The sequence below is a fragment of the Bos grunniens genome, chromosome 8 (assembly GCF_055505025.1).
Source record: "Bos grunniens cultivar Pamir isolate PY7600 chromosome 8, Bosgru_T2T1.0, whole genome shotgun sequence".
Taxonomy (NCBI): Eukaryota; Metazoa; Chordata; class Mammalia; order Artiodactyla; family Bovidae; genus Bos; species Bos grunniens.
In genome coordinates this window covers 72,162,043-72,187,485 of record NC_141172.1, presented here as the reverse complement: position 1 = coordinate 72,187,485, position 25,443 = coordinate 72,162,043, and the positions used below count along the sequence as shown (strand labels likewise).

The following is a 25,443-nucleotide window of genomic DNA, read 5'->3' as shown; positions in this document are numbered from 1 at the left end:
CCCAGGGCCTGAGCAGAGACTGAATATAGCCGCAAAGGAACTCAAAGGTCACCAGAATGGGTGACTCTAAGACCTGGCTGAACACTCAGCGGGCAGTGAATCTGCCAGGAAGACATGTAAAGAAGAAAAAGTCTCCCCGACCCATATCCTTTAATTCCAATGATAGTAACAGATACTTAGTCCTGCATGGTGAAAACTATACAAGCATTCAAAGCCGGGAATTTAGTGTTCATTGCTTCTGCCACTTAGAAGATGAACTAAATTGCTAGGTATAGTATAGCTATTTTAAAATCTATTTGGCAATACTGAAACGTGAAAGTGTTAGTCACTCAATTGTGTTCAACTCTTTTGTGACCCCAAAGACTGATCCCGCTAGGCTCCTCTGTCCATGGAATTCTCCAGGCAAGAATACTGGAGTGGGTAGCCATTCCCTTATCCAGAGAATCTTCTCAACCCAGGGGTAGAACACAGGTCTCCTGCATTGCAGATGGATTCTTTACTGCCTAAGCCATATTACTCAGCCATAAAAAGGAACGAAATTGGATGCTTTGTAGAGATGTGGATGGACCTAGAGTCTGTCATACATAGTGAAGTAAGTCAGAAAGACAAAAACAAATACCATATATTAACACACATATGTGGAGTCTAGAAAAATGATACAGATCGATCTGCAGCGCAGGAATAGACACGCAGGTGGAGGGACATGGTGGGTGGTGGGGATGGATTGGACAGTAGCACTGACATATATATACTACCATGTGTAAACTGGATAGCTAGTGGAAGGCTGCTGTATAGCAGAGGGCGCTCAGCTCCCCACTCTGTGACGATCTACAGGGGTGGGATGGGGGGTGAGGAGGCTCACGAGCAAGAGGATATAAGTGTACATACAGCTGATTCACTTTGTTGTACAGCAGAGACTAACACAACATTGTAAAGCAACTATACCCCAGTTAAAAGAAAATAAAATCTACTTCTATTGTCAAAGATAAATGCACACACATTTAATATTCCTGTTCAAAAGATAATCATTGAGGATGCCTATACAGAATATAAGGGTTAGATGAATAATCTGTAACAAGATTATTCTGTCTTGCCTTGTCCATCCCTATTTGTAGCCTGAGTTATACATGGAGGAGGCCAGGAAAAGAACTGATGTTCTCCTGCTATTGCTAGGTACAGTTAATACTACTTTGGGGCACATAAGTTTTATAGGTACTGGGGTTTCCACTCTTATAACACTTCTATTTTTTTAAACTTTTTATTTTGCATTGGGGTGTAGCCGATTAACTTTGTTGTGATAGTTTCAGGTGAACAGCAAAGGGATACATATACATGAATCTATTCTCCCCCGAACTCCCCTCCCATCCAGGCTGTCACATAACATTGAGCAGAGTTCCCTGTGCTGTACAGTAGGTTCTTGTTGGTTTTCTATTTTAAATAAAGCAGTGTGTACATGTTTGTCGCAAACTCCCTAACTATCCCTTCCCCCCAGCAGCCATAAGTCTGTTTTCTAAGTCTGTGAGTCTCTCTCTGTTTTGTGCTGTAACATCCCTTTCTATGGCATGATTTGCTTCCATGGGTTGAATAAAATGGGGGTGGCTTTAGCAGAGAGTTAAAATTTATGATGCTTAAGCCTCCTTACATGCTTTTAAAGGTCATAAATTACTCACAATACCATAAGCAAAGCAGAAACATCTATTTACTTCTCCCTCCAGATACAAGCAAGAGAACTACCTAATGCCAGTTTGCCCTCAATCAATTTTGAACTTTCCTCTAGGCCTTTTTCTTCCCATGAATACTTCACAAAGTCTTACCCAGACCCACAATGGTCGGACGTGCTGTATGTTGCAATGGGGGATGAGATACCGAAGGCATTTTTTGATAAAAGTTACAATCAGAAGTGTGAATGCGTGTGCCTGAGATGTAAAGAACCTATTCATCACTTGGCCTCCTTCTCGACCCCTAGATGCCACCAAGATCCCCTGGAGAAAACCAGAAGCTCCCAAGAACCCTCCTCCAGAACATTCCCAATACACTTCTGCTTTCAGGCTGAGCTTGCCTGTTTCAGTACATAGGTAGCTGCCCACAGAGAAGGCAATGGCAACCCACTCCAGTACTCTTGCCTGGAAAATCTCATGGGCAGAGGAGCCTGGTAGGCTGCAGTCCATGGGGTCGCTAGGAGTCAGACACGACTGAGCGACTTCATTTTCACTTTTCACTTTCACACCTTGGAGAAGGAAATGGCAACCCACTCCAGTGTTCTTGCCTGAAGAATCCCAGGGACGAGGGAGCCTGGTGGGCTGCCGTCTATGGGGTCGCACAGAGTCGGACACAACTGAAGCGACTTAGCAGCAGCAGCAGCAGTAGCTGCCCAAATGGGCCAACACCAAGTACCAGCTCAGGATGAAGTAACCCAAAGAAGGCTCCACTCAGAAAGGGTTCTGGGGCTTCCCTGGTGGCTCAGTGGTAGAGAATCTATCACCTAACAACGCAGAAAACACGGGGTTGATTCCTGATCCAGGAGGTCCCACATGATGCAAAGCAATTAAGCCCGAGCACCACAACTACTGAGCCTGTGCTCTAGAGCCCGGGAACTGCAACCACTGAAGCTCAAATACCCTAGAAAGCCAGTGCTTCACACCAAGAGAAGCCACCACAGTGGGAAGCCTGAGCACCACAATGAGAGTAGCCCCTGCTTGCCACAACTTAAAAAAACCCCTAGCAGCAACGAAGATCCAGCATAGCCAAAAACATAATAAAAATTTTTAAAAAGAAAAAGGTCCTCACCCTGATCCTAAAAGATCCTACATTTTCCTATATGCCAAGAACATACATTTTCAAGATGGCATTTTAGAAGCACGCTTGAATATATCTCAAAAGGAAAAAGAAGAGAAGGCAGTCTCTTTTAAATAAAGATGAAACCTGAGGTAGGGGAGGTATAAATTGAGAGACTGGGACTGCAATATACACACCAGCATATATAAAACAGATAACTAATAAGGACATACTATATAGCACAGGGAACTCTACTCAATATTCTGTAATGACCTGTATGGGAAAGGAATCTAAAAAAGAACGGATACATAATATTAACAATGGGTAACTGATTCACTTTGCTGTACAGCAGAAACTAACACAACGTTGGAAATCAACTATATGCCAATAAAAACATTAAAAGATGAAACCTGAAATGAGACTTTTCACCAACTCTACTTTTTAATTAGTTTTTCTTATAAACACCCTCCTACTGCCAAACATCTATGGAAAAACACATCTCGGGAACACGTGTCCCCAGGAGTAGTAGCTGACCAGGTGGCCTTAAGGTGAAGGTCAAACAGATGTGGGAAATGACCGGCACACTCATCAAAACACCACGGGGCCTATTTTGCGTTCAAGGCTGGAGGCAAAATGTTTGCACGCAATCCTTGTCGTAAAATCCAAGCTGTTGGGCACACTGCCATTCACGTTTGAGAAAGGTGATTGTTTTCCTAACCTGGTAGGGCTATGGATTCTGAATGACAATGAAGTTCCCATTACTGTGACAAACAGGGTAACGAAAGTAAACGAAACTTACAAATACATCGAATGCCTTATTTCAGCTTATACCCAGTCAACTTTTATACATGCTGTTAAGGACTGATTTTTTTAAATCAAGTTTGATTTTCTCTCACTTGTTTTATGGTCACTAGCATGACTGAACAAACAGAGAAGGAACTGAGGTAGAGAAGGGAGTGAACAGAAAAAAGGAACAATAAAGGGATGACAAGACTACCAGGCTGACTCACAGGACTGGAGGAGGTGATGATACAAATTTTCAAATCAGAAGCTCTGAAAGCCTTTGATAAGACCTGACTGTATCGCATGGTCCACTGGAGAGTTTTTTTTTTAAGTTTTAGGGAAGAATGGTTGATTTACAATGTTGTATTCATTTCTGCTATACAAAGCTATACACTATATTCTTTTTCATATTCTTTTCCATTACAGTTTATCACAGGATATTAAATATAATTCCCTACAGTATACAGTAAGACCATATTGTTTATCCTTTCTGTACACACTAGTTTGCATCCACTAATTCCAAACTCCCAATCCTTCCTCCCCAACTCCCCTCCTCCTCCAAGCACAAGTCTGTTCTCTGTATTTGAGAGTCTGTGTTTGTTTCTTGGGTTCATTTGTGTCGTATTTTAAATTCCACATATAAACAATATTCTATGGTATTTGTCTTTCTCTTTCTGACTTCATTTCATACGATAATCTCCAGGTCCATCCAAGTTGCTGCAAGGCATTATTTCACTCCTTTTTCTGGCTGAGTAGTATTCCACTGTATATGTGTACCACATCTTCTTTATCCACGCATCTATCAACGGACATTTAGGTTGTTTCCATGGCTTGGATACTGTGAATAGTGCTGCTATGAACACAGGGGTGTGAGTATCTCTTTGAATTATAGTTTTGTCCCAATACATGCCCAGGAATGGGATTACTGGATCATATGGCAACTCTATTTTTGTTTTTGTTGAGGAACCTCCATACTTTTTTCCATAGTGGCTGTACCAATTTACATTTCCACCAACAGTGTGGGAAGGTTCCCTTTTCCAATGGAGGATTCTTAATTCCACTTCCCAGAAACACACTGATTAGGCTGCTTCTTGGAATAAACTCTTCCAATGGACTCTCTTCTTTTTTACGCCTCTGTTAGAAAGTTTGTCAGCTATGGAGCTAAAATCCAGTACCATGTAACTTTATCTACCTGTCATAATACTGCTTACTCAGAAAAGCCTGCTTTACAAAAAATGAGACTCAAAGGTTGTATAGCCCAAGTCGTAATCCATTTCTATTCTTTTTCATATCATACAGTATTGATTCTTGATTAAGGTGCATTTCAAAACTGGCCTCATTCCACACAGAAGACATAGCATGGGTATATTGAGAACCTCCTGATATACACACAAGTGCTCCTTTTTATTTCATCTTTTCAGAACTGCCCATTTCCTCCGGTTCTAACCCAACTGTTTGGGCTCTCCTCTAGGTCTTTACAAATTACACTGAAATCATATAAAACTTTACTCTATGCCTGCCTCTGTAGAGCTTGGAAGGCCTTTGAGACATAATCTCATTTTGTTATTTCCAACAGGAGCCAAATTTGTTCTGTTTACCCCCAGAAAACACTGTTCACACCAGTCACTGTCTCTCTTGAGCTTTTGAGTGGTTTATGGAGGTGAAAACAAGTTAACTAATGGATATGAAGCAAAGGCAGGAGACTAATACCTGCTGATGGAACGACAGACCCTGGGCAAGAAATCTCTTGTGACTGGAATCTGGTTAATTACAGGAGAGGAGGGCTTCATGGCTGAAGGGATGCAGAAACCTGACTTTTTAAGTCACTTTGGTTTAATCACTTTCAATTCAAACAGTGACCCTATTTTAGATGAAGTGACCATGACATAAAGAGAATTCAAATGTATTGCCCAGGGACAGCTAAACCTAGATAAGATAGAAACAAAACTGTCCAATCTAAAGTGGTCCTGTGTACACACTGCTTTATTCAAAATGGATAACCAACAAGGACCTGCTGTATAGCACAGGGAACTCTGATCAATGATATTTGGCAGCCTGGATGGGAGGAGAGTTTGGGGGGAGAATGGATACATGTATATGGTTGGCTGAGTCCTTTTGCGTTCACCTGAAATAATCACAACATTGCTGATCGGCTATAATCCAATAAAAAATTATAAGTTTTTTTTTTTTTTTTAAAGTGGTCCTTCTCTCCCTCTTCACCACCTTCACTTACCTTTCTGGTCTATGTAACACTACCCTTTTCTCCCCACAGCACTTACAAGAATCCAAATGTTCTTATTCTCAGATTTTGTTCACTTGTCTTATCATCTATCCCTTGAATGAAAACCCTAAGAGAGCAGGAACCTGGCCATTTTGTTACTTAGGTAACAGTGCTGTATCATCTCTTGTGCTCAATAAATGTCGTTGGCACCTAAGAGCATAGTACTTGCTCAGTGAGTCCTGTTGAATGAATAGATGACCACAGCTGAAATCTCTCCTAGGTTTCAACGCTTTCTCAGTCATGCTCATGGATCTGGGGTAGGAAAGAACACCGAGATGGAGAATAGTGGTCTCACTGACAAACCTTTTGTCTGGATAAACAAGCAAAAACAAGCCAGTTGCTGCAGGCAGGCCAATGCCACAGAGGAAGAAAGGGAAGGACACCTGCTTTGGTCCTTGCGGATTTCTGTCTCCTGAAAAAGTTGGTGAAAGCAACATGGAGGCGGGCTATGAAAGATGAGCAGTATATATCTTCTCAGTCAATTCCACTCCCTTCCCTTATCTTTAGTAACAAATGATGTTCAGGGACAAGGTCACAGAGAGAAACCATGATAAGGGATGAGGGATGGAACACTTGCTCATGTGGACTGTGGTCTCCTGTTTTAGAGCCAAAGCTCAAGCAGTAAGTTTGGCAGTTCCCCAAAAGGTTAAATACAGAGTTGCCATTGTTGTTGTTCAGTCACTAAGCCATGTTCCACTCTTTGCAACCCCACGGACTGCAACATGCCAGGCTTCCCCGTCCTTCACTATCTCCTGTAGTTTGCCCATGTTCATGTCCAATGAATCAGTGATGCCATCCAACCATCTCATCCTCTGTCGTCCCCTTCTCCTCTTACCCTCAGTCTCTTCCAGCATCAGGGTCTTTTCCATTGAGTCAGCTCTTCGCCATCAGGTGGCCAAAGTATTAGAGCTTCAGCTTCAGCATCAGTCCTTCTGATGAGTATTCAGGGTTGATTTCCCTTAGGACATACTGGTTTGATCTCCTTGCTGTCCAAGGGACTCTCGAGAGTCTTCTCCAGCTCCATAGTGAGAAAGCATCAATAATTCTTTACGGTCTAATTCTCATATATGAGCCAGCAATTTCACTCCAAGGGATAAACCCAAGTGAAAACATGTATCTACACAAAACGTGTACGTACAAGTTGAGGGCAGTAGCATTATTCATAATAACGAAAAAGTGTAAACAACCCTAATGTCCGTTAATTGATGAATGGATAAATACAACGCGATCTACGCATTTAATAATTATTATTTAGAAAGAAAAAGGTATGAAGTACCGACATATGCTACAACATGAATGAGACCCCAAAAGATTATTTTAAGTAGAAGAAGCCAGTCACAAAGGACCACATGTCACACGATTTCACTTACATGAAATGTCTTAGAACAAATAGGCAGACCTATAGAGACAGAAATTAGGTTAGTGGTTGCCTGGAGCTGGGGGGTAATAACCATGAATGAGTATAGAGGGTTTCTTTGGAGATAATGAAAACATTCTGAAAGTAGAGTTATATGATTGCCCTACTCTGTGAATAGAGTGCTTTGTAAATAGCCATTAAATTGCATCCCCTTTTTTAAAAATACTTTTTTTTTTTCCTGATGCGGAACATTTAAAAAGTATTTATTGAATTTGTTACAACAGTGCTTCTGTTTTATGCATGTGGCATCCCAGCTTACCAACCAGGGATCGAACCCACCCTCCCTGCGTTGAAAGGCAAAGTCTTAACCACTAGACTGCCAGGGAAATGGGTCAACTGGATGGTATTTGAAACCTATCTCAATAAAACCATGTTTTTAAAAAGCAACTCACGTGATAACCAAATCCTTCTGTAGGTAGTCTGTATAGGGCAGAGCAATGCTGGCGTGTCATGGAAGGAGAAAAGCCCTGCCTTGTACTACCAGGGACTGTGTGGGGTGACCCTACACACCCCTTACTCTCCACACTAGCTGTCCTTGATCTCTCTTTACTCGTTCAATAGACTTGAGCACCTACTGTATACAAGAAGCCATGGTAGGCAGGGGTCCCATGGATGAAGAAGGAGCAGACCTCCAAGGAGCTACCACTTGGAGAACCATTCACTGAACCACAGGATGGGAAACAACAGAGAGAGTCCTGCGCAGTACTGTTGCAGGTTGTGGGCAGGAAAGAAATTTCCAAGTCTGGGTTCTGGAAAGGTGGACTCATGTCCACGCCTGAAGAGCCCACCCAGGTCTGGTACGCAAATATCTCAAAGGCAGGGTGGGGTAGGGTGTCTGCGGGGAGGACCCCCTGGAGTCAGGAAGACAGGAAGCTCAAAGACACACCCCTGCCCGCCACCCCTGGGCCATGAAATGATGCCAGCACCACCCTTAAATTCCATCTGGCAGTACTGTGGGTGTTTCTACTTCGTTTATTTTTTTAAAGAGGTGGGGGGAGGAGGGCTAGAACACAAGTTATTACTCAGCATTTCCATCATGTTGAATATCTGCAAAGCACTCCTGCCTTCACTGTGTCCTGAACCGGCTATAATAATCAAGGAATTTGAGAACCCAGCCAAGAATGCGAGGTACTTAGCAGATAGAAGAATCTATTGCTCTGTCTGGCAAGGCGAGCACCATTAGAAAAAATTAATCCCATAAAATACACACTTTTAAAACTTAAGCCAGTATCATCATCTCTGTAAAAAGCTGATCTGTCACCTGGCTATTAATGAAGTGAAAAAGCTCATGCTCTAAATACCCCCATACACACCCTGACACGTGTCCACTTTTATAGAACAGGCACTGAGGTCCTTATTTTTTTTTGCAGGGAGGCAATGGAGACGCAGACAGAGAGAACAGACTTGTAGACACAGTGGGGGCAAGAGAGGGACGAATTGAAAGAGTAACACTGAAACATATCCATTACCATATATAAAACAGACAGCCAGTGGGAATTCGCTAGCTATATGATGCAGGGAGCTCGAACTTGGTGCTCTGTGACAACCTTGAGAGGTGGGAGGGAGGTTCAAGAGGGAGGGGACGTATGTATACTTATGGCTGATTCATGTTGATGTATGGCAGAAACTAACACAATGTTGTAAAGCAATTATCCTCCAATTTAAAAAAAATTTTAGGAAAAATACAAAAATAAAAAGTTTTCCCCTGGCATGTGGGATCTTAAGTTTCCCAACCACGGATTATACCTGCACCCCCTGCATTGGAAGCTTGGAGTCTTAACCACTGCTGCGTGTGTGTTTAGTTGCTCGGTCGTGTCCCACTCTTTGTGACCCTATGGACTGTAGCCCGCCAGGTTCCTCTGTCCATGCAGATTCCCTAGGCAAGAATACTGGAGTTGGTTGCCATTTCCTCCTCCAGGGGATCTTTCCCACCCAGGGATCGAACCTGCATCTCCTGTATTTCCTGTACTGCAGGTGGATTCTTTACCCACTGAGCCACTGGGAAAGCCACTGGACCACCAGGGAAGTCCCTGACATCCTTCTCTGGGATGAGAATTCTATGGCAGGCCCCCAAGCATTTCACAGTAACAAGAAAATCTGCTTCTTGCTGTGAGGACCTACAGCATCTGGATCATCACAATCCAGACAGAGCAGGGTTCAAGTAAGTTTTTTGCATGACTCTATTGACGGAGAAGGCAATGGCAGCCCATTCCAGTAGTCTTGCCTGGAAAATCCCATGAACAGAGGAGCCTGGTAGGCTGCAGTCCATGGGGTCGTCAAGAGGTGGACATGACTGAGCGACTTCACTTTCACTTTCCTGCATTGGAGAAAGAAATGGCAACCCACTCCAGTGTTCCTGCCTGGAGAATCCCAGGGACGGGGGAGCCTGGTTGGCTGCTGTCTATGGGGTCGCACAGAGTCGGACACGACTGAAGTGACTTAGCAGCACTGACTGCCAGTGCTTCCAGAAAGTATACTGCGGTGTGAGTTGTAATACATCAGGTGCAGTGTGGCTTTTGGACTCAAGCTCCGGAAGGTATTTACAATAGACGTGTTCGTATATTTATACTTATAGTCAACCAAGCTCAGTGACCACCTTACCTTGGTCCGTAGGAGTGCTACTTTGAGGAATGTTCAGTGGTCAACTGAGAGATTGCTCAGTAAAGTATAAATAGTATACACACTTAAAATGACCATTAATGTGAATCCTATGAGGACAAAGTGCATTAATCAAATATTTCCAGAAACATGCTTGTGTCACATAAATATGAAAAAATAACTCTGGGACTTCCCTGGCAGTCCAGTGGTTAAGACTCCATGCTCCCAATGCAGGGGGCATGGGTTCAATCCCTGATCAGGGAACTAAGATCCCACATGCTGCCCAGCAATGCCAATAATAACAACAAAGGAAAAGAGAATTTTGAAAATGTATTTAAAAGATATCAGCCACTTGATTTCAGATCAACTGTATGCTCTTCGCTCCTACACTCTGCAGGTCAATTAGAAAAGCTTAAGTATAACATAAGCACACAACAGGCACACAGAAAGAGCTAACGTGGTACAGTGAAGAATTACTAGGTCTAGATATGAAAAAGACCAAACTCAGGAAGAGGAGACCAGCACTGGGAGCTCCTTTCCTCTTGAGGTATTTGCTGAATTAAGAAAAGATCCCTTGAGTCTCTGAGCAGCATTTAGAACAGCTGGGGGACAAAAAAGGGGAGCCCTGGCACTGCCCGTGAACTGGCTGCAATTTCAGACAAAACAGACAGCATACTGCAGACAATGATCAAAGCTTTATAAACAGGAATTCAAAGTTGGGACTGTCTAATATAACAATTTCAAAATTGTATGTACCTCAGAACAGGTCTGAGAATACAGACCGCAAAAAACCCTGAAACCGTATGTCAAACCATATGACGTATGTCAAATCATAAACCGACACAAACTACAGTGGTGGAAGATTTAACACAGCTCTCTCAGTAACAGAAATTCAAAAGAAGATTAGCACATAGCAAATTTGGGGGAAAAAACAGGGATAAAATCAGAATCTAATTGCCATCTATAGAAATCATACCCAATACCAGTAAAATATAATTTATTTTCAAGCCTATAGAAACTTTTCACGTGTCTTACATGTACAGTGGAAAAATGTGTGTCCCCATAAAGGGTGATGTGCTGTGCTTAGTTGATCAATCATGTCCAACTCTTTGCAATCACATGGACCGCAGCCCACCAGGCTCCTCTGTCCATGGGGATTCTCCAGGCAAGAATACTGGAGTGTGTTGCCATTCCCTTCTCCAGGGGATCTTCCCAACCCAGGGATTAAACCCAGGTCTCCTGCACTACAGGCAGATTCTTTACCACCTGAGCCAGCAGGGAAGCCCATAAAAAGTAGAATGGATTGATCTGGCCCCTGACCAAGTGGCATGACCTAGTAAGGCCATGTTTAATATGCAAAGGAGCTCAAGAATGTAAGTAGATTATCCCTGTGTCTTGCTGATACCATAGAACTGACATATGACTGGACCTGAGATGGTGTGAATAAAAATGGGAGAGAGACAGCAGAGAGGGAAGAGACCATGCAGCCCTCCCTCCCTTCCTCCTCCCCACCTGCAGAAGCTGCACATCAACACTCTGAAGTGTGTGACAGGTAGAAGGATAATGCAAACTACCAACTCTTTGCCTAAAACCAAAGGGAAGCAGCAGTAACAGTGGAATCTTCTACGCAATGCAGCAGACAGCTTAGCTTTTCTGTGGCTGAGCCCTACTTCCTGTCCTTTTAACTTCCCATCTCCTCTTCTCCATCCTGTGTCTGTCTGTCTGAACCTCAGAAGCCGAGGTGGATTCTAGAAAACCACCCTCACAATGCCATGATCACAACCATTTATGTGGTGGGACCAGACCCTGCAAATTCACAGTTCTTGTCCTAACAAGCCTCTGTGCTCTGCTTAGTCGCTTAGTCATGTCTGACTCTTTGTGACCCCATGGACTGTAGCCCACCAGGCTCCTCTGTCCATGGGATTCTCGAGGCAAGAATTCTGGAGTGGGTTGCCATGTCTTATTCCAGGGTATCTTCCCAACCCAGGTATCAAACCCAAATCTCCTGCACTGCAGGCAGATTCTTTACCATCTGAGCCACGAGGGAAACTCACCATATGAGAAAAATCTGCCTCACTTCCACCTCATTCCTACCCCAGTCTTCAGAAAGAATAAATGGATTCTCAGTTTTTTGCCTTGATTCTCAATGTCAGTGGCCTAGAGACGTGTTTGTTGTGCTCTAGGCATTTGGATTAGAAATGTGGCAACACTGGAGTTCTACTAGGATTTAGGGTGGTAGTGAGAAGTCTGGGGTGGGGTGGCATGAGTGCACCCATGACCTGTGCTCTTCAGATGAGCTGGGAGCCTGGATACTGTCCAACAGTCCACTTACAGGTTAACTGGGACACCCTGCCCCCCAACCCGATCTAGTTGCAGGAAATATACTAGAAGGCTTTCGGCACCTACAGTCGCCCTGACCTAATTCTTTGAAGGAATTTCAGCAACACCAGTAAGTCTCTCCCTCGTTTCTCCCCAAGTCTGGCAACACTCAGAGGTGAGAAGAGCGAGCCACTTCATCAGCCATGCTGCCTTTGATCTCCCATCAGCCCAGTGATGCACTTGTCTCCTCCGGAGCCAGGGCCTTCTGCATCCAGAGTCACTTTTTTTTTTATTAAATCAATTTAATTATTTTATCTGAGAGAATTTTACTAAGAAATAAACTCTTTTGCCTTTTTGAACCTGAATTATGTGTACATGCTAAGTTGTTTCAGTCGTGTCTGACTCTTTGTGACCCTATGGACCAAAGCCCGCCAGGCTCCTTTGTCCATGGGATTCTCTAGGCAAGAATATGGGAGTGGGTTGTCATGCCCTCCTCCAGGGGATATTTCCAACACAGGGATAGAACCTGTGTCTCTGGAGTCTCCTGCACAGGGAAGGCAGGCTCTTTGCCACTAGTTCCACCTGAGAAGCCCAGTTGAATTATATGCTCTCCCTATTTATTCATGGGGTTGCAAAGAGTCGGACACGACTGAGCGACTGATCTGATCTGATCTGATCTATTCACAGTACCTATGAAAAGACACCATCTTTCACATATTAGGGTCCTGCTTCATGAGAAGCCACCAGAAATCAAGTGTCTCATTTCACCTGGTTCTGTCACTAGCTGTATGACACAAGGTATATTATTTTCTCTGAATATTAGTTTTCTCAAGTATAAAACGAGCATTATGTTTCCTACATTTAAAAAAGTGAGTGTGGGGTACTCATGTAATTTTTAAGAGTTCTATAGTTTTTGACTTCCCTGGTGGCATAGAGAATAAGAATCTGCCTGCCAATGCAGACGATAGGGGTTCGATCCCTGATCCAGTAAGATTCCACATGCTATGGAACAATGAAGCCCGTGTGCACAACTACTGAGCCTGTGTGTTGTAAATAGAAGCCCACGCACCTAGAGCCTGTGCTCCACAACAAGACACCCCAAGAAGAAGTTCGAGCATTGCAACAAAGAGTAGTAGCCTCTGCTCGCCCCAACTAGAGAAAGCAAGGCAACAGAGCCAAAAATAAACAAAACCTTTTAAAAAAAGAGTTCTATAGTTTTGAAAGTCAGTCATATATATTTTTCCTTAATTAGAAAAAATAAACACTGCCTTGCCACCCTTAGAGGACTGTCATCAGAATTAAATAGGATGGGGATACACAAGAGCATTGTAACTTACAGATTGCAGAGTCACATATTTTGATTCTGGTCTCTGAGCACATCTGTGCTCAGGCACTCAGCTGGCTGTTTTGAAACCACCCTGGTACAAAACCCTAAGCGCTTCCTAGATTTTTACTAGCATTGCTTCAGGAAGTAAACTGTGTTGATGTTTGCTCCAAGAGCCTTATGAGTAAGTAACTCACACTGCTCGGGCCTCCCCACCCATCTGGCAGAAGGCCATCCAGACTTACCCTCATACATTTCCAGGATGTGAACTGTGTCTCCAACCTGCAAGGACAGCTCCACATCTTGAGAGGCGTTGTAGTTATAGATCGCTGGAAAGGAGAAACAGAAGACAGAAATGATGGCATCGGTGGCACTTAAAATACAAGTCACCGAAGAGCACACCCAGGGAACTTCCCTGATGGTCCAGTGGTAAAGAATCCGCCTTCCAATGCAGGGGACACGGGTGCAATCCTTGGTCAGGGATCCAAGATCCCACACGCTACAGGACAGCTGAGCCCGTGCACCACAACTGCTGATCCCTCTCACTCTAGAGCCTGTGCTTTGCAACAAGAGACGCTGCCATGTGCCACAGTGAAGACCCAGCGCAGCCAAAATTAAAAACAATATACGCAACTTAAAAAAAGAGCACATACTTTAGTTATTGAACCAATTCTCCAACAAATAACCACCTCTTTAATCATTTCAAGTGAATCCCCTTCTGAAAAGCAGAGAGCATCCTCCTGGATTCCCACTGCTGGCATTTTAGTCATTCCTCCATCCAACAAGTTTTGGTTGGTTGCCTGATATGTTCCACATATTGTGCTACAGACTGGAGACAGAGTGTTGAGACACTCAGATGTGGAACCTATACCAGGGATTTTTTAATAGTATAGTATGGGAAGTGACAGAGTAAATGTATCATTACAGACACAACTCCTTAATTAAAATGGTTATATTAAGAGTTATCAGCCTACAATACCACTGAGCTTCTGATCTCTTGGCCACAGGGCGAGCCATCTCCTGGCTTCCCTGACAGTAATTGGCAGCCTAAGGGCCAACTGTGAGTCCCATCCATCCCCCAGCCCAGTAATAAACTAAACCCCAGTGGCTTCCTTGCCCCCAGTTCTAGGCATCCTGTGGAAATGGGGCACCTTAGCACTTTCTCATCAAGGTGATCGCCATCAGCACAGCACTCAGGACTGGACCAGATGGTGAAAAACAGCAGACTAACTCTTGTACCTCCAAAAGAAGGTGACAATCCAATTTTAAGATGGGTAAGAGTTCTGAAGAGACATTTTACCATGAATTATATACGATGAATAATCAGAGCAAGAAAAAATGTCCAACAACCATTAGTCATCAGGGAAATGCAAATTAAAACCACAAGGAGCTGCAATTTCACACCCACTAGAATGGCTGTAACTTTTAAAAGGCAGACTTGGCAGGAATGTGGAGAAACTGGAACCCTTATGCATTACCAGTAGGAATGTAAAATGATATAACCTCTCAGTTTGACAGTTTCTTAAAAAGTTAAACATGCAACCCAGCAATTCTACTCCTAGTTATTTACAAAGAGAAAGGGAAACATGTCAACACACAACTTCATGTGAATATTCAAAGTCACTGTCGTATGCAGAAAAATACCAACCCCCCTCCCCCCCCCCCCCCCCCCCCCCCCCCCCCCGGCAAAGATACACATCAGATTTTGAAACATGCAAGTGTTTCAAGGTAGCAAAAAACAAGATAAAGATAGGAGAGGAGGTTATTCTGAAAATTCAGGCTGTGACCTAAACACAATCCTATGTATCCAGATAAGAGAGAGACAGAGGGAGTTTTAAGAGATTTACAGAAGAGAAGGCAGCATGAGGTTGGAGGCACAGGGTGAAGTAACGTGACCTCAAGTCAAGGATTGGCATCACCACTAGAAGCTAGAAGGGACAAGGAACAGAATTCCCTGAGAGCCTCTAGAAGGAGCACAGGCGGTCAACACCTTGATTTTCGATCTCTGACCTTCAGATCTGTGAGAGAAGAAAATCCTGTTGTTCAAGTCACCAAGTTTGTGGTCATTGGACATTGTAAGGACATTGACAAGAAGCCAACACAGCAGCATTATTTATAACAGCCAAACACCAGAAACAACTCATTCACTTAAGAATCAATGGATATATAAAATATGGTCTGTCCATACAATGAAATTACTCAGCAATAAAAAAGAATAAAAGGGACCTTTCTGGTGATCCAGTAAGACTTCATACTCCCAGTGCAGGGGGCCTGAGTTTGATCCCTGGTCAGGGAATTAGATCCCACATGCCACAATGAATGATCCTGCATGCCACAACTAAGACTCAGTGCAGCCAAATAAAATAGAAATAAATATTTTTTAAAAAGGATTGAACTGTGGCTGATGCATGTCAATGTATGGCAAAAGCACTACAATAAAGTAACTGGCCTCCAATTCAAATAAATATATTTTAAAAAATAAATAAATAAAAAGGAATGAACTATGAATACACTGCAACTCAGATGACCTTCAAAGACATTATGCGAAACAAAAGTCATATGTACAAAATATATTAGGCTTCCATTTATTTATCTGTAGTATCCAGAAGAAGCCAATGGCTGTCAATGGCATAGGGCATTTCATTGTTTCCTGGGGTTGAGGGTGTGAATGGTGACTGAGCATAACGGGCACCAGGGAGCTTTAGAGAGAGACGGAAACATCCTAAAATGGGATTTGGTGGTGCTGATGGTCTCCAAACTCTGCGTATTTACTCAAAATCAATGAACTATCTGTCTAAAATGGGTGGATTTTATGGTGTGTTAGACTTCAGTAAACCTTTTTTTTTTTTTTAAAGCAAATGTATTTCTTGCCCTCTCTCATAATGAGTGAGCTGCTTCCCTTCAGGGAGAAAGAACCACCTTAGAGATTGGGTTCTATCCATGTACCTGAGGATCCAAGGAGTCCATGAGATTCCCCATCTCTGCAGCTCTGATGAACATGAGGCTGGTCACTCAATCCATTTGCCAGATCCCACAAGGGTCATTAAAAAGGGAAGAACGGTAACCCTGCCATTGCCAGTCGTGAACAGTAGCCATTGCCTCCTGCTCTTTTCCTGAGCCGGCTATCCACCTGGTTCAGCAGACTGCCAATAGACTCGGGCTCCCATCAGTCTATCTCGGAAAGGAAGGAGCAGACTACCAGCCCCACATTTTCAAGTGGCTTCTTTAAAAAAACAAAATTAAACATTGTATTTTGTATTGGCATATAGCCACTAACAATGTTGTGATAGTTTCAGGTGGACAGCAAAGGGACTCAGCCATACATATACAGATACATATACCCATTCTCCCTGAGGCTCCCCTCCCACCCAGGCTGCCACATGACATGGAGCAGAGTTCCCTGTGCTGTACAGTAGGTCCTTGTTGGCTATCCATTTAAAATGTAGTAGTGTATACATGTTCAAGCAGCCTCTCTTTGTGAAGAGAATCAATCAAATACGTGTTCTTCTATAGCCTTGGCACAGACTCCTAGAGGTATGTTGGAGGTGATCGACTACTGAGCTTTTAGACTGTATTATGAATTCAGAACAAGGGCAGGCTGATGAAGTGGTCTGGGAGAAACTGCACCGAATTCAGCAGAAGGAGTTAGTTCCCGGTTTCTAGATGCTTTCACGGGCCACAAGGCCACAGCTCCTGTTCCACTGAAATTCACTTCCTTCATCTGACCGCTACTTGATTCAAATGTTTTGCCTACTAAGTATACCGCTGGTTCTCTATGGAAAATGTCGGTCTTCATCTCTAACTCCCCCGAGCCGCATTCACTGCCTCCCACCGGACCGGTTCCTTGCTCTGGCCCCATCAGCGGATGGAATCAGGAAGTAGGGAGGCTGCCGTGTCACAGTGTATTATGTAACCACCAAGCTTCATGTCTTCCTTGTTCTTAGTCACCAGGAGAGCGAGCAGAGGCGCCCCACGGCTGCAGCTGGCACTGTAGCCCCAAGCTCCAAACGTGTACCAAGGACTGCTGCAAACACAGGTACGCACGCACGCACACCACAGGCTATTGCTATTTACTCGCTCAGTTGTGTCCAACTCTTTGGGACCCCATGGAATGTAGCCTGCCGGCTTCGTCTATGGAATTTTCCAGGCAGGAATTCTTGAGTGGGTTGCCATCTCCTTCTCCAGGGGAAGTTCCTGACCCAGGGGCTGAATCCACCTCTCTTAAGTCTCCTGAATTGGCAGGAGGATTCTTTACCAAGGCGCCACCTTAAATCCTAGATTCCTAAGCCTGACAATCAAAGTGCTCCCCAAATTATCCTGGCCTTAATTATCCACTGCTGCTTCATCATCTGCCAAATTGACCCTCTGCTTCAGTTGAGACTCATAATCTCTCCTAAATTCTGTGCCCCACTCACAGTTTACCTCTGTCTGGGGCAACGGTTTATCTTTTTCTTCCGCATACTGCAAAGCTCACATTCACAATGCAATTCCACAAATGATGAGTGACAGTGGTAAAGAATCTGCCTGCCAAGCAGGAGACACAGGTTCAATCCCTGGGTCGAGAAGATCCCTTGGAGAAGGAAATGGCAACACTCTCCAGCATTCTTGCTTGGAACAACCCATGGACAGAGGAGTCTGGTGAGCTACAGTCCATGGGGAAACAAAGAATCAGACATGACTTAGCAACTAAACAACAACAACAATCACCCTGCAAGGACCTCATTATTCTCCATCATTCCACAAGTTTTCTTTCCAACACAGTTTGGATTTTTAATCAGAGATAATCTTGTGTTATCATCTGCCACAAAGCAGAAGGTAAACCCCTCATGAATGGGGACCTGGTTACACATTATTTTGTCTTTCCAAAGAACTGGATGAGGCTCAAGGCACAAGAGTGGCTTTTATGAGACCCATCCATCAAAATTCAGTTATTTACCACTTCTTCCCCAAACTTTCAGATTATTTCCCTGCTTCCCCCAGAAGCAGCAGTTATGGTCTCCCACCACTCAAGAAAGGGGTATCCAATCATTCCCTTGTGTTTTTTATTTGCAAATTATACAAGACAATCTATCTTTCCAACATAAGCCTTCAAAGAGCTTCACTTAGGAAACATCCTTCAACAATGCCTTCTGCTGGAATGCCAAGTCACCAGTCACACTTGTGCTGTCTGTTTCACGTCTTCGGACTGAAGTACTAACAAGATTTCCAATCACTTACAATGACCTCTATTCATGCCAAGTCCGCACTTTTGAACCATGCCCTTCCCTCACCCTCTGTAATATACTTCATTTCCGTTGCAGTTTATGGTTTCACTTCCATATGGAATGCAGTCATTGTATGGAATGGCTGCCAATTACCATATTATTTAACGAGGAAACAGAGACTCAAAGGGTCAGCACCTTGCTCCGAGGAACCCAGCTTTATGAGCAGCAAAGCTGTTACTAATACGGCCCAATGATGACCTATTCATCCCATTTTACCAGACTGGTCCATGATGGCAAAGAGATGCCCTGGAAGAGTCTATGAGCAAAGAAAAGAGCCTGACCGATTCTCAGTATGTTGTCTGCCTTATGTGTGTGTGTGTGTATGTGTGCTCAACCACTCAGTGTATCCAACTCTTAGAATTCTCTCACTACGGGCTTCCCTGGTGGCTCAGTAGTAAAAAAAAAAAAAAAAAATTCAGCCTGCCAATGCAGGTGACAGGTTCGATCCCTGAGCCGGGAAGATCCCACATGCTGCGGAGCAACTAAAGCCTGTGTGCCACAACTACTGAGCCTGTGCTCTAGAGCCTGGGAGCTGCAACTATGGAACCCATGTGCCCTAAAGCCCGTGCTCCACGAGAGAAGCCACGGCAATGAGAAGCCCATGCCCTGTAACTAGCGAGTAGCCCCTGCTCGCCACAACTAGAGAAAAGCCCATGCAGCAACAAAGACCAAAATGTTTTGGTCTTTGGCTTTTGCACAGCCAAAAACTTAAAAAAAAAAATTTTTTTTTTAAAGAATCCCCTCATTCTTTAAGACTCCAACCTCCTCAAACAAGCTTTACCATATAAACTAGTAATTGGTGATCATGTTGTCTGTTTGCCTGATGCTATTTCAGGCGTACAACTAATGCACTCAGTGGATTGTGTTTTCTCCCTGGAATGTGAATAAATGCTACAGAGGAAGACAGAGAAAGGAGAAATAAAGGAAACCCTTTGGACTGAACAAAACAGACTCAATTCTGCCAGTGACACAAGCATGACCTGGTTCGTCTAGGGCCTCAGTTTCCATCTGTAAACTATGCATTGGACCGGATGACACGAAGAGTAACTGTGGCTGCAAGCCCCCTGATTCAGGAGGTTATGATAAGAGGGAAGACAAACAATTTGTGTCCTTTCAAATCAGCAGGCACCACCACAATCTCTTGTTTTGTCTGAGGAAATTAAACAAGAACTGTGAGTTGCTGTGTATGAACTGACTTGCTAGCTGCTGTGAAAGACGAGCTCCTGGAATTCTGCCCTAAGCAGCTTACTGTTTATGTCGCTAAAGTATAATTTTGTAGAGCCAACTAGACAAGACGGTATGTCTACAAATGTAAAACAGTTTGCATTTTACCACATCTTTGATTTGGCCTGGCCTTTTCTTTTGAACCAGACTTTTAAAAGACAGAGGAAAAGAGAAGAAATTTGAGGTCTTGGGATTGCTGCTGTTGTTCAGTTGCTCAGTCGTGTATGACTCTTTGTGACCCCATGGACTGCAGCACGCCAGGCTTCCCTGTCCTTCACTCTCTCCGGAAATTTGCTCAAACCCATGTCGACTGAGTCAGTGATGCCATCCAACCATCTCGTCCTCTGGCCTCCCCTTCTCCGCCTGCCTTCAATCCTTCCCAGCACCAGGGTCTTTTCCAATGAGTCAGCTCTTCGCATCAGGGGGCCAAAGTATTAGAGCTTCAGCATCAGTCCAGTGAATATTCAGGGTTGATTTCCTTTAGGATTGACTGATTTTAGGATCATGCAACAAAAACCAATAGAATAGACTGATAAGTGCCAATATGAGGACTGATTCTGACAATGAAAAGTTGATGGGTTACTAGTATTTAATCTTTTTGATAAATTAGGTTCTTTCATGAATCCTCAAATTACAGCCCCCAAAGAATAACTAGAACCTGACATGGTCTATTATAGTGTTTGGTAGTGTGTATGAAAGAAAGAGCCAACAAACACAGAACAAGCTCCCAATCTGAGTTGTCTGCTACTCCAGAATATTAACAAGATGATCAAACGTCATCATTTTCCTTTTTATCTTGATCTGCCTACTTCCAGCCAGTAGAACGGTAGACTGTGGACTTTCCTGGTAGTCCAGTAGTGAAGACTCTGCCCTTCCATTGCAAGGGGTATGCGTTCAACTCCTGGTCTGGGAACTAAGATCCTATAAGCCACACAGAATGGCCAAAAGAAAAAAAAGACTAAAAAGGTCAAAGAATTGATGCTTTCAAACTGTGGTGCTGGAGAAGACTCTTGAGAGTCCCCTGAACCGCAAGGAGATAAAACCAGTCAATCATAAAGGAAATCAGTCCTGAATATTCATTGGAAGGACTGATGCTGAAGCTCCAATACTTTGGCCACCTGATGCGAAGAGCCAACTCACTGGAAAAGACCCTGATGCTGAGAAAGACTGAGGGCATGAGAAGGGGGCGACAGAGGATGAGACGGTTGGCTGGCATCATCAATTCAATGGACATGAGTTTGAGCAAACTCCGGGAGATGGTGAAGGACAGGCAAGCCTGGCGGGCTGCAGTCCATGGGGCTGCAAAGAGTTGGACATGACTGAGCAACTGAACAACAACAAAGGAGGAAAGCTAAAACAAGGCAATTCAAAATTGTAAAATAGAAAGTCTTTGTTCTACAAACACTGGGAGCTTTACGCCACAGCTTCTCTAAGTAAGAAATGGATGTACCAGTATATTTTTCCAAAGAAGAGAATGCAGCAGAACCTCGAGGAAGATAACAAGTGGCAGACACAGCAGTCACCTGCCCCTTTCCCCTTTCTGGCTCTGTCTGGCTTCCCATTTGGGGCACGGTGGCAGTCATATCCTCAAAGATGGATACAACAACCCTCACCAATAGAACAGTAGAAGTCATTCAGTGAAAACTGGGAATCAGGAAGAACTGTAGAGGTAATAGAACAAGCTATCCTCAGCAGTTCTCCCAGGTAAAGTTAGACAATGAAAGGCAGGTGTCCTTAAGGACAGCAAACCCATTTTATTGCAGGCAGCTAAATACAAAGCTTGCTCCTTGGAAGGAAAGCTATGACAAACCCAGACAGTGTATTAAAAAGCAGAGACATCACTTTCCCAACAAAGGTCCATAGAGTCAAAGCTATAGTTTCTCCAGTAGTCACGTACGGATGTGTGAGAGTTGGACCATAAAGAAGGCTGCGCACCAAAACATTGATGCTTTCGAACTGTGGTGCTGGAGATGAGTCTTCAGAGTCCCTTGGACAGCAAGGATATCCAATCAATCAATCCTAAAGGAAATCAACCCTGAATATTCATTGAAGGACTGATGTTGAAGCTCTAATACTTTGGCCACCTGATGTGAAAAGCCAACTCATTGGAAAAGACCCTGATGCTGGGAAAGACTGAAGGCAAAAGGAGAAGGGGTGGCAGAGAATGAGATGGTTGGATGACCTCACCAACTCAATGGGGATGAACAAACTCCAGGAGATGATGAAGGACAGGGAAGCTGCAGGTCATAAGGTCATAAGAGTCGGGCAACTGCACAACAACAAGAAAAGTACAAAGCTCCCCTAAGAAACAGCAAGAGAGTCTAGGAATAGCTCAGGATTTTAACCATCTTCTTGCTGCCCTTTCCAAGCATTTCTGCAGTGATTCAACTGAGGACTCAGGGTGTTACTGACAACACCAAGGATGCCTCAATCGTGGCCTCACATGTACTCTCCACCTGGGAGTAGCACTAAAGGTATGTATTCTAATGTCACCATGCTTACACTTCTACTAGCTGCTGTTCTTTTCAGCTGACCTCTTTTGAGAGAGAGAGACAGAGAGAGAGAGAGAAACCAGAGGGCAACTAAGGAAGGATTTTAATGAAGAAGTAAAAAAAACAAAATTAACATATTAACAAGACCAGAACATCTTTCCTTAATCAGATAAGGCATTATCATCAGGTTCTTCTCAGTTCAATTCAGTCGCTCAGTCATGTCTGACTCTTTGCGACCCCATAAACTGCAGCACGCCAGGCCTCCCTGTCCATCACCAACTCCCAGAGTTCACTCAGACTCACGTCCATCTAGTCAGTGATGCCATCCAGCCATCTCATTCTCTGTCGTCCCCTTCTCCTCCTGCCCCCAATCCCTCCCAGCATCAGAGTCTTTTCCAATGAGTCAACTCTTCACATGAGGGGGCCAAAGAATTGGAGTTTCAGCTTTAGCATCAGTCCTTCCAATGAACACCAGGACTGATCTCCTTTAGAATGGACTGGTTGGATCTCCTTGCAGTCCAAGGGACTCTCAACAGTTTTCTCCAACACCACATTTCAAAAGCATCAATTCTTCAGTGCTCAGCTTTCTTCACAGTCCAACTCTCACATCCATACATGACCACTGGAAAGACCATAGTCTTGACTAGACGGACCTTTGCTGGCAAAGTAATGTCTCTGCTTTTGAATATGCTATCTAGGTTGGTCATAACTTTTCTTCCAAGGAGTAAATGTCTTTTAATTTCATGGCTGCAATCACCATCTGCAGTGATTTTGGAGCCCAAAAAAATAAAGTCTGACACTGTTTCCACTGTTTCCCCATCTATTTCCCATGAAGTGATGGGACCAGATGCCATGATCTTCGTTTTCTGAATGTTAAGCTTTAAGCCAACTTTTTCACTCTCCTCTTTTACTTTCATCAAGAGGCTTTTGAGTTCCTCTTCACTTTCTGCCATAAAGGTGGTGTCATCTGCATATCTGAGGTTATTGATATTTCTCCCGGCAATCTTGATTCCAGCTTGTGCTTCTTCCAGCCCAGCGTTTCTCATGATGTACTCGGATGTGGGATAGCTTCTCTCGGATGCCGCCCCTGACCTTGGGCGAGGGGTAGCTCCTCTCAGCCACACTTCTGTGTGGTCCTCAGGTTCTTCTAGGTATACATTATTCTTAAACAAAGATGAAAGTGAAAAAGAGCAAGTGAAAGTCAGTCATGTCCGACTCTGGGACCCCATGGACTGTATAGTCCATGGAGTTCTCCAGGCCAGAATACTGGAGTGGGTAGCCTTTCCCTTCTCCAGGGGATCTTCCCAATCCAGAGACTGAACCCAGTTCTCCCACATTGCAGGCGGATTCTTTACCAGCTGAGCCACAAGGGAAGCCCAAGAATACTGGCATGGGTAGCCTATCCCTTCTCCAGCGGATCTTCAAACCTGGGTCTCCTGCACTGCAGGCAGATTCTTTACCAACTCAGCTATGAGGGTAGTCCAAAAACACATCAAAAAAATGGTACAGGTGATCTTCTTTGCAACGAAGAAATAGAGACACAAATGAAGAAGACAAATGTATGACTACACAGAAGAAAGTGGTGGAGGTTGGAGGAATTGTGAGACTGGAATTGGCACTTACACACTATTGATACTGTGTATAAAATAGAGAACTAATGAGAAAATACTGTATAGCACAGGGAACTCTACTTAATGCCCTGTGGTAACCTGAATGGGAAGGAAGTCCAAAACAGAGGGAATATATGGAGTAGGAAATGGCAAATCACTCCAGGATTCTTGCCTGGAAAGTTCCATGGACAGAGAAGCCTGTCAGACTACAGACCCCCATGGGGTTGCAGAGTCAGACACGACTTAGCACACAGGCATTTGTATATGTACAGCAGATTCAATTTGCTGTATAGTAACTTAGATAGCATATTCAAAAGCAGAGACATTACTTTGCCAACAAAGGTTCGTTTAGTCAAGGCTATGGTTTTTCCTGTGGTCATGTATGGATGTGAGAGTTGGACTGTGAAGAAAGCTGAGCGCTGAAGAATTGATGCTTTTGAATTGTGGTGTTGGAGAAGACTCTTGAGAGTCCCTTGGACTGCAAGGAGATCCAACCAGTCCATTCTGAAGGAGATCAGCCCTGGGATTTCTTTGGAAGGAATGATGCTAAAGCTGAAACTCCACTACTTTGGCCACCTCATGCGAAGAGCTGACTCATTTGAAAAGACCCTGATGCTGGGAGGGATTGGGGGCAGAAGAAGGAGGACCAACAGAGGATGAGATGGTTGGATGGCATCACCGACTCAATGGAGATGAGTTTGAGGGAGTTGGTGATGGACAGGGAGGCCTGCCATGCCATGGTCCATGGGGTCGTGAAGAGTAGGACACGACTGAGCGACTGAACTGAACTGAACTAGAGCTGTTGTAAGAGCAAAATGTGGTGGTGGTTTAGTCACTCTCATATGTCGTACTCTTGCAACCCCATGGACTGTAGCCCGCCAGGCTCCTCTGTTCATGGGATTTTTCAGGCAAGAATACTGGAGTGGGTTGCCATTTCCTTCTTCAAGGTATCTTTCTGACCCAGAGATCAAACCCAGGTCTCCTGCATTGCAGGTGGATTCTTTACCCACTGAACCACCAAGGGAAGCCCCATGAATAAGAAACATAAAAACGAGTAACTGTTGGAATGTTTTTGGAACCAAGATTTTTCAGCATCACAGAAAGACAAGTATGAAATAAAAAAGATACATAACTTTGGACTAATCTATTTGAACTGGAAATTCAGTATGAGTTTAGAATACTTTTCTCTCTGGAAAAATACATATTCATTTCAACTTGTGGCCAAAGTGGACCAGAGAACACATCAGGAATCAGATGCTACTATCCTGTCTTAAACATATAAAATATCAAAAAGGGGGAAGGGGAGGGTGGGATGAATGGGAAAGTAGCACTGATATTTATACACTATCCTGTGTA

General features: G+C 43.9%; 1 protein-coding gene across 3 annotated transcripts in view; it reads right to left on the bottom strand.

Annotated features, from left to right (window-relative positions):
* DOCK5 (dedicator of cytokinesis 5) overlaps positions 1-25,443 on the bottom strand; it is a 280,689-nt gene that overhangs the window by 188,240 nt on the left and 67,006 nt on the right. For all 3 annotated transcript variants that reach the window (XR_015170066.1, XM_086416473.1, XM_086416474.1), the window contains exon 2: positions 13,743-13,826. Coding sequence is in view for 1 of the 3 variants with exons in the window: in XM_086416473.1 (XP_086272599.1) it covers positions 13,743-13,826 (84 nt within the window). In the remaining 2 variants the exon portion in view is untranslated. The remainder of the gene's footprint in view (positions 1-13,742; positions 13,827-25,443) is intronic.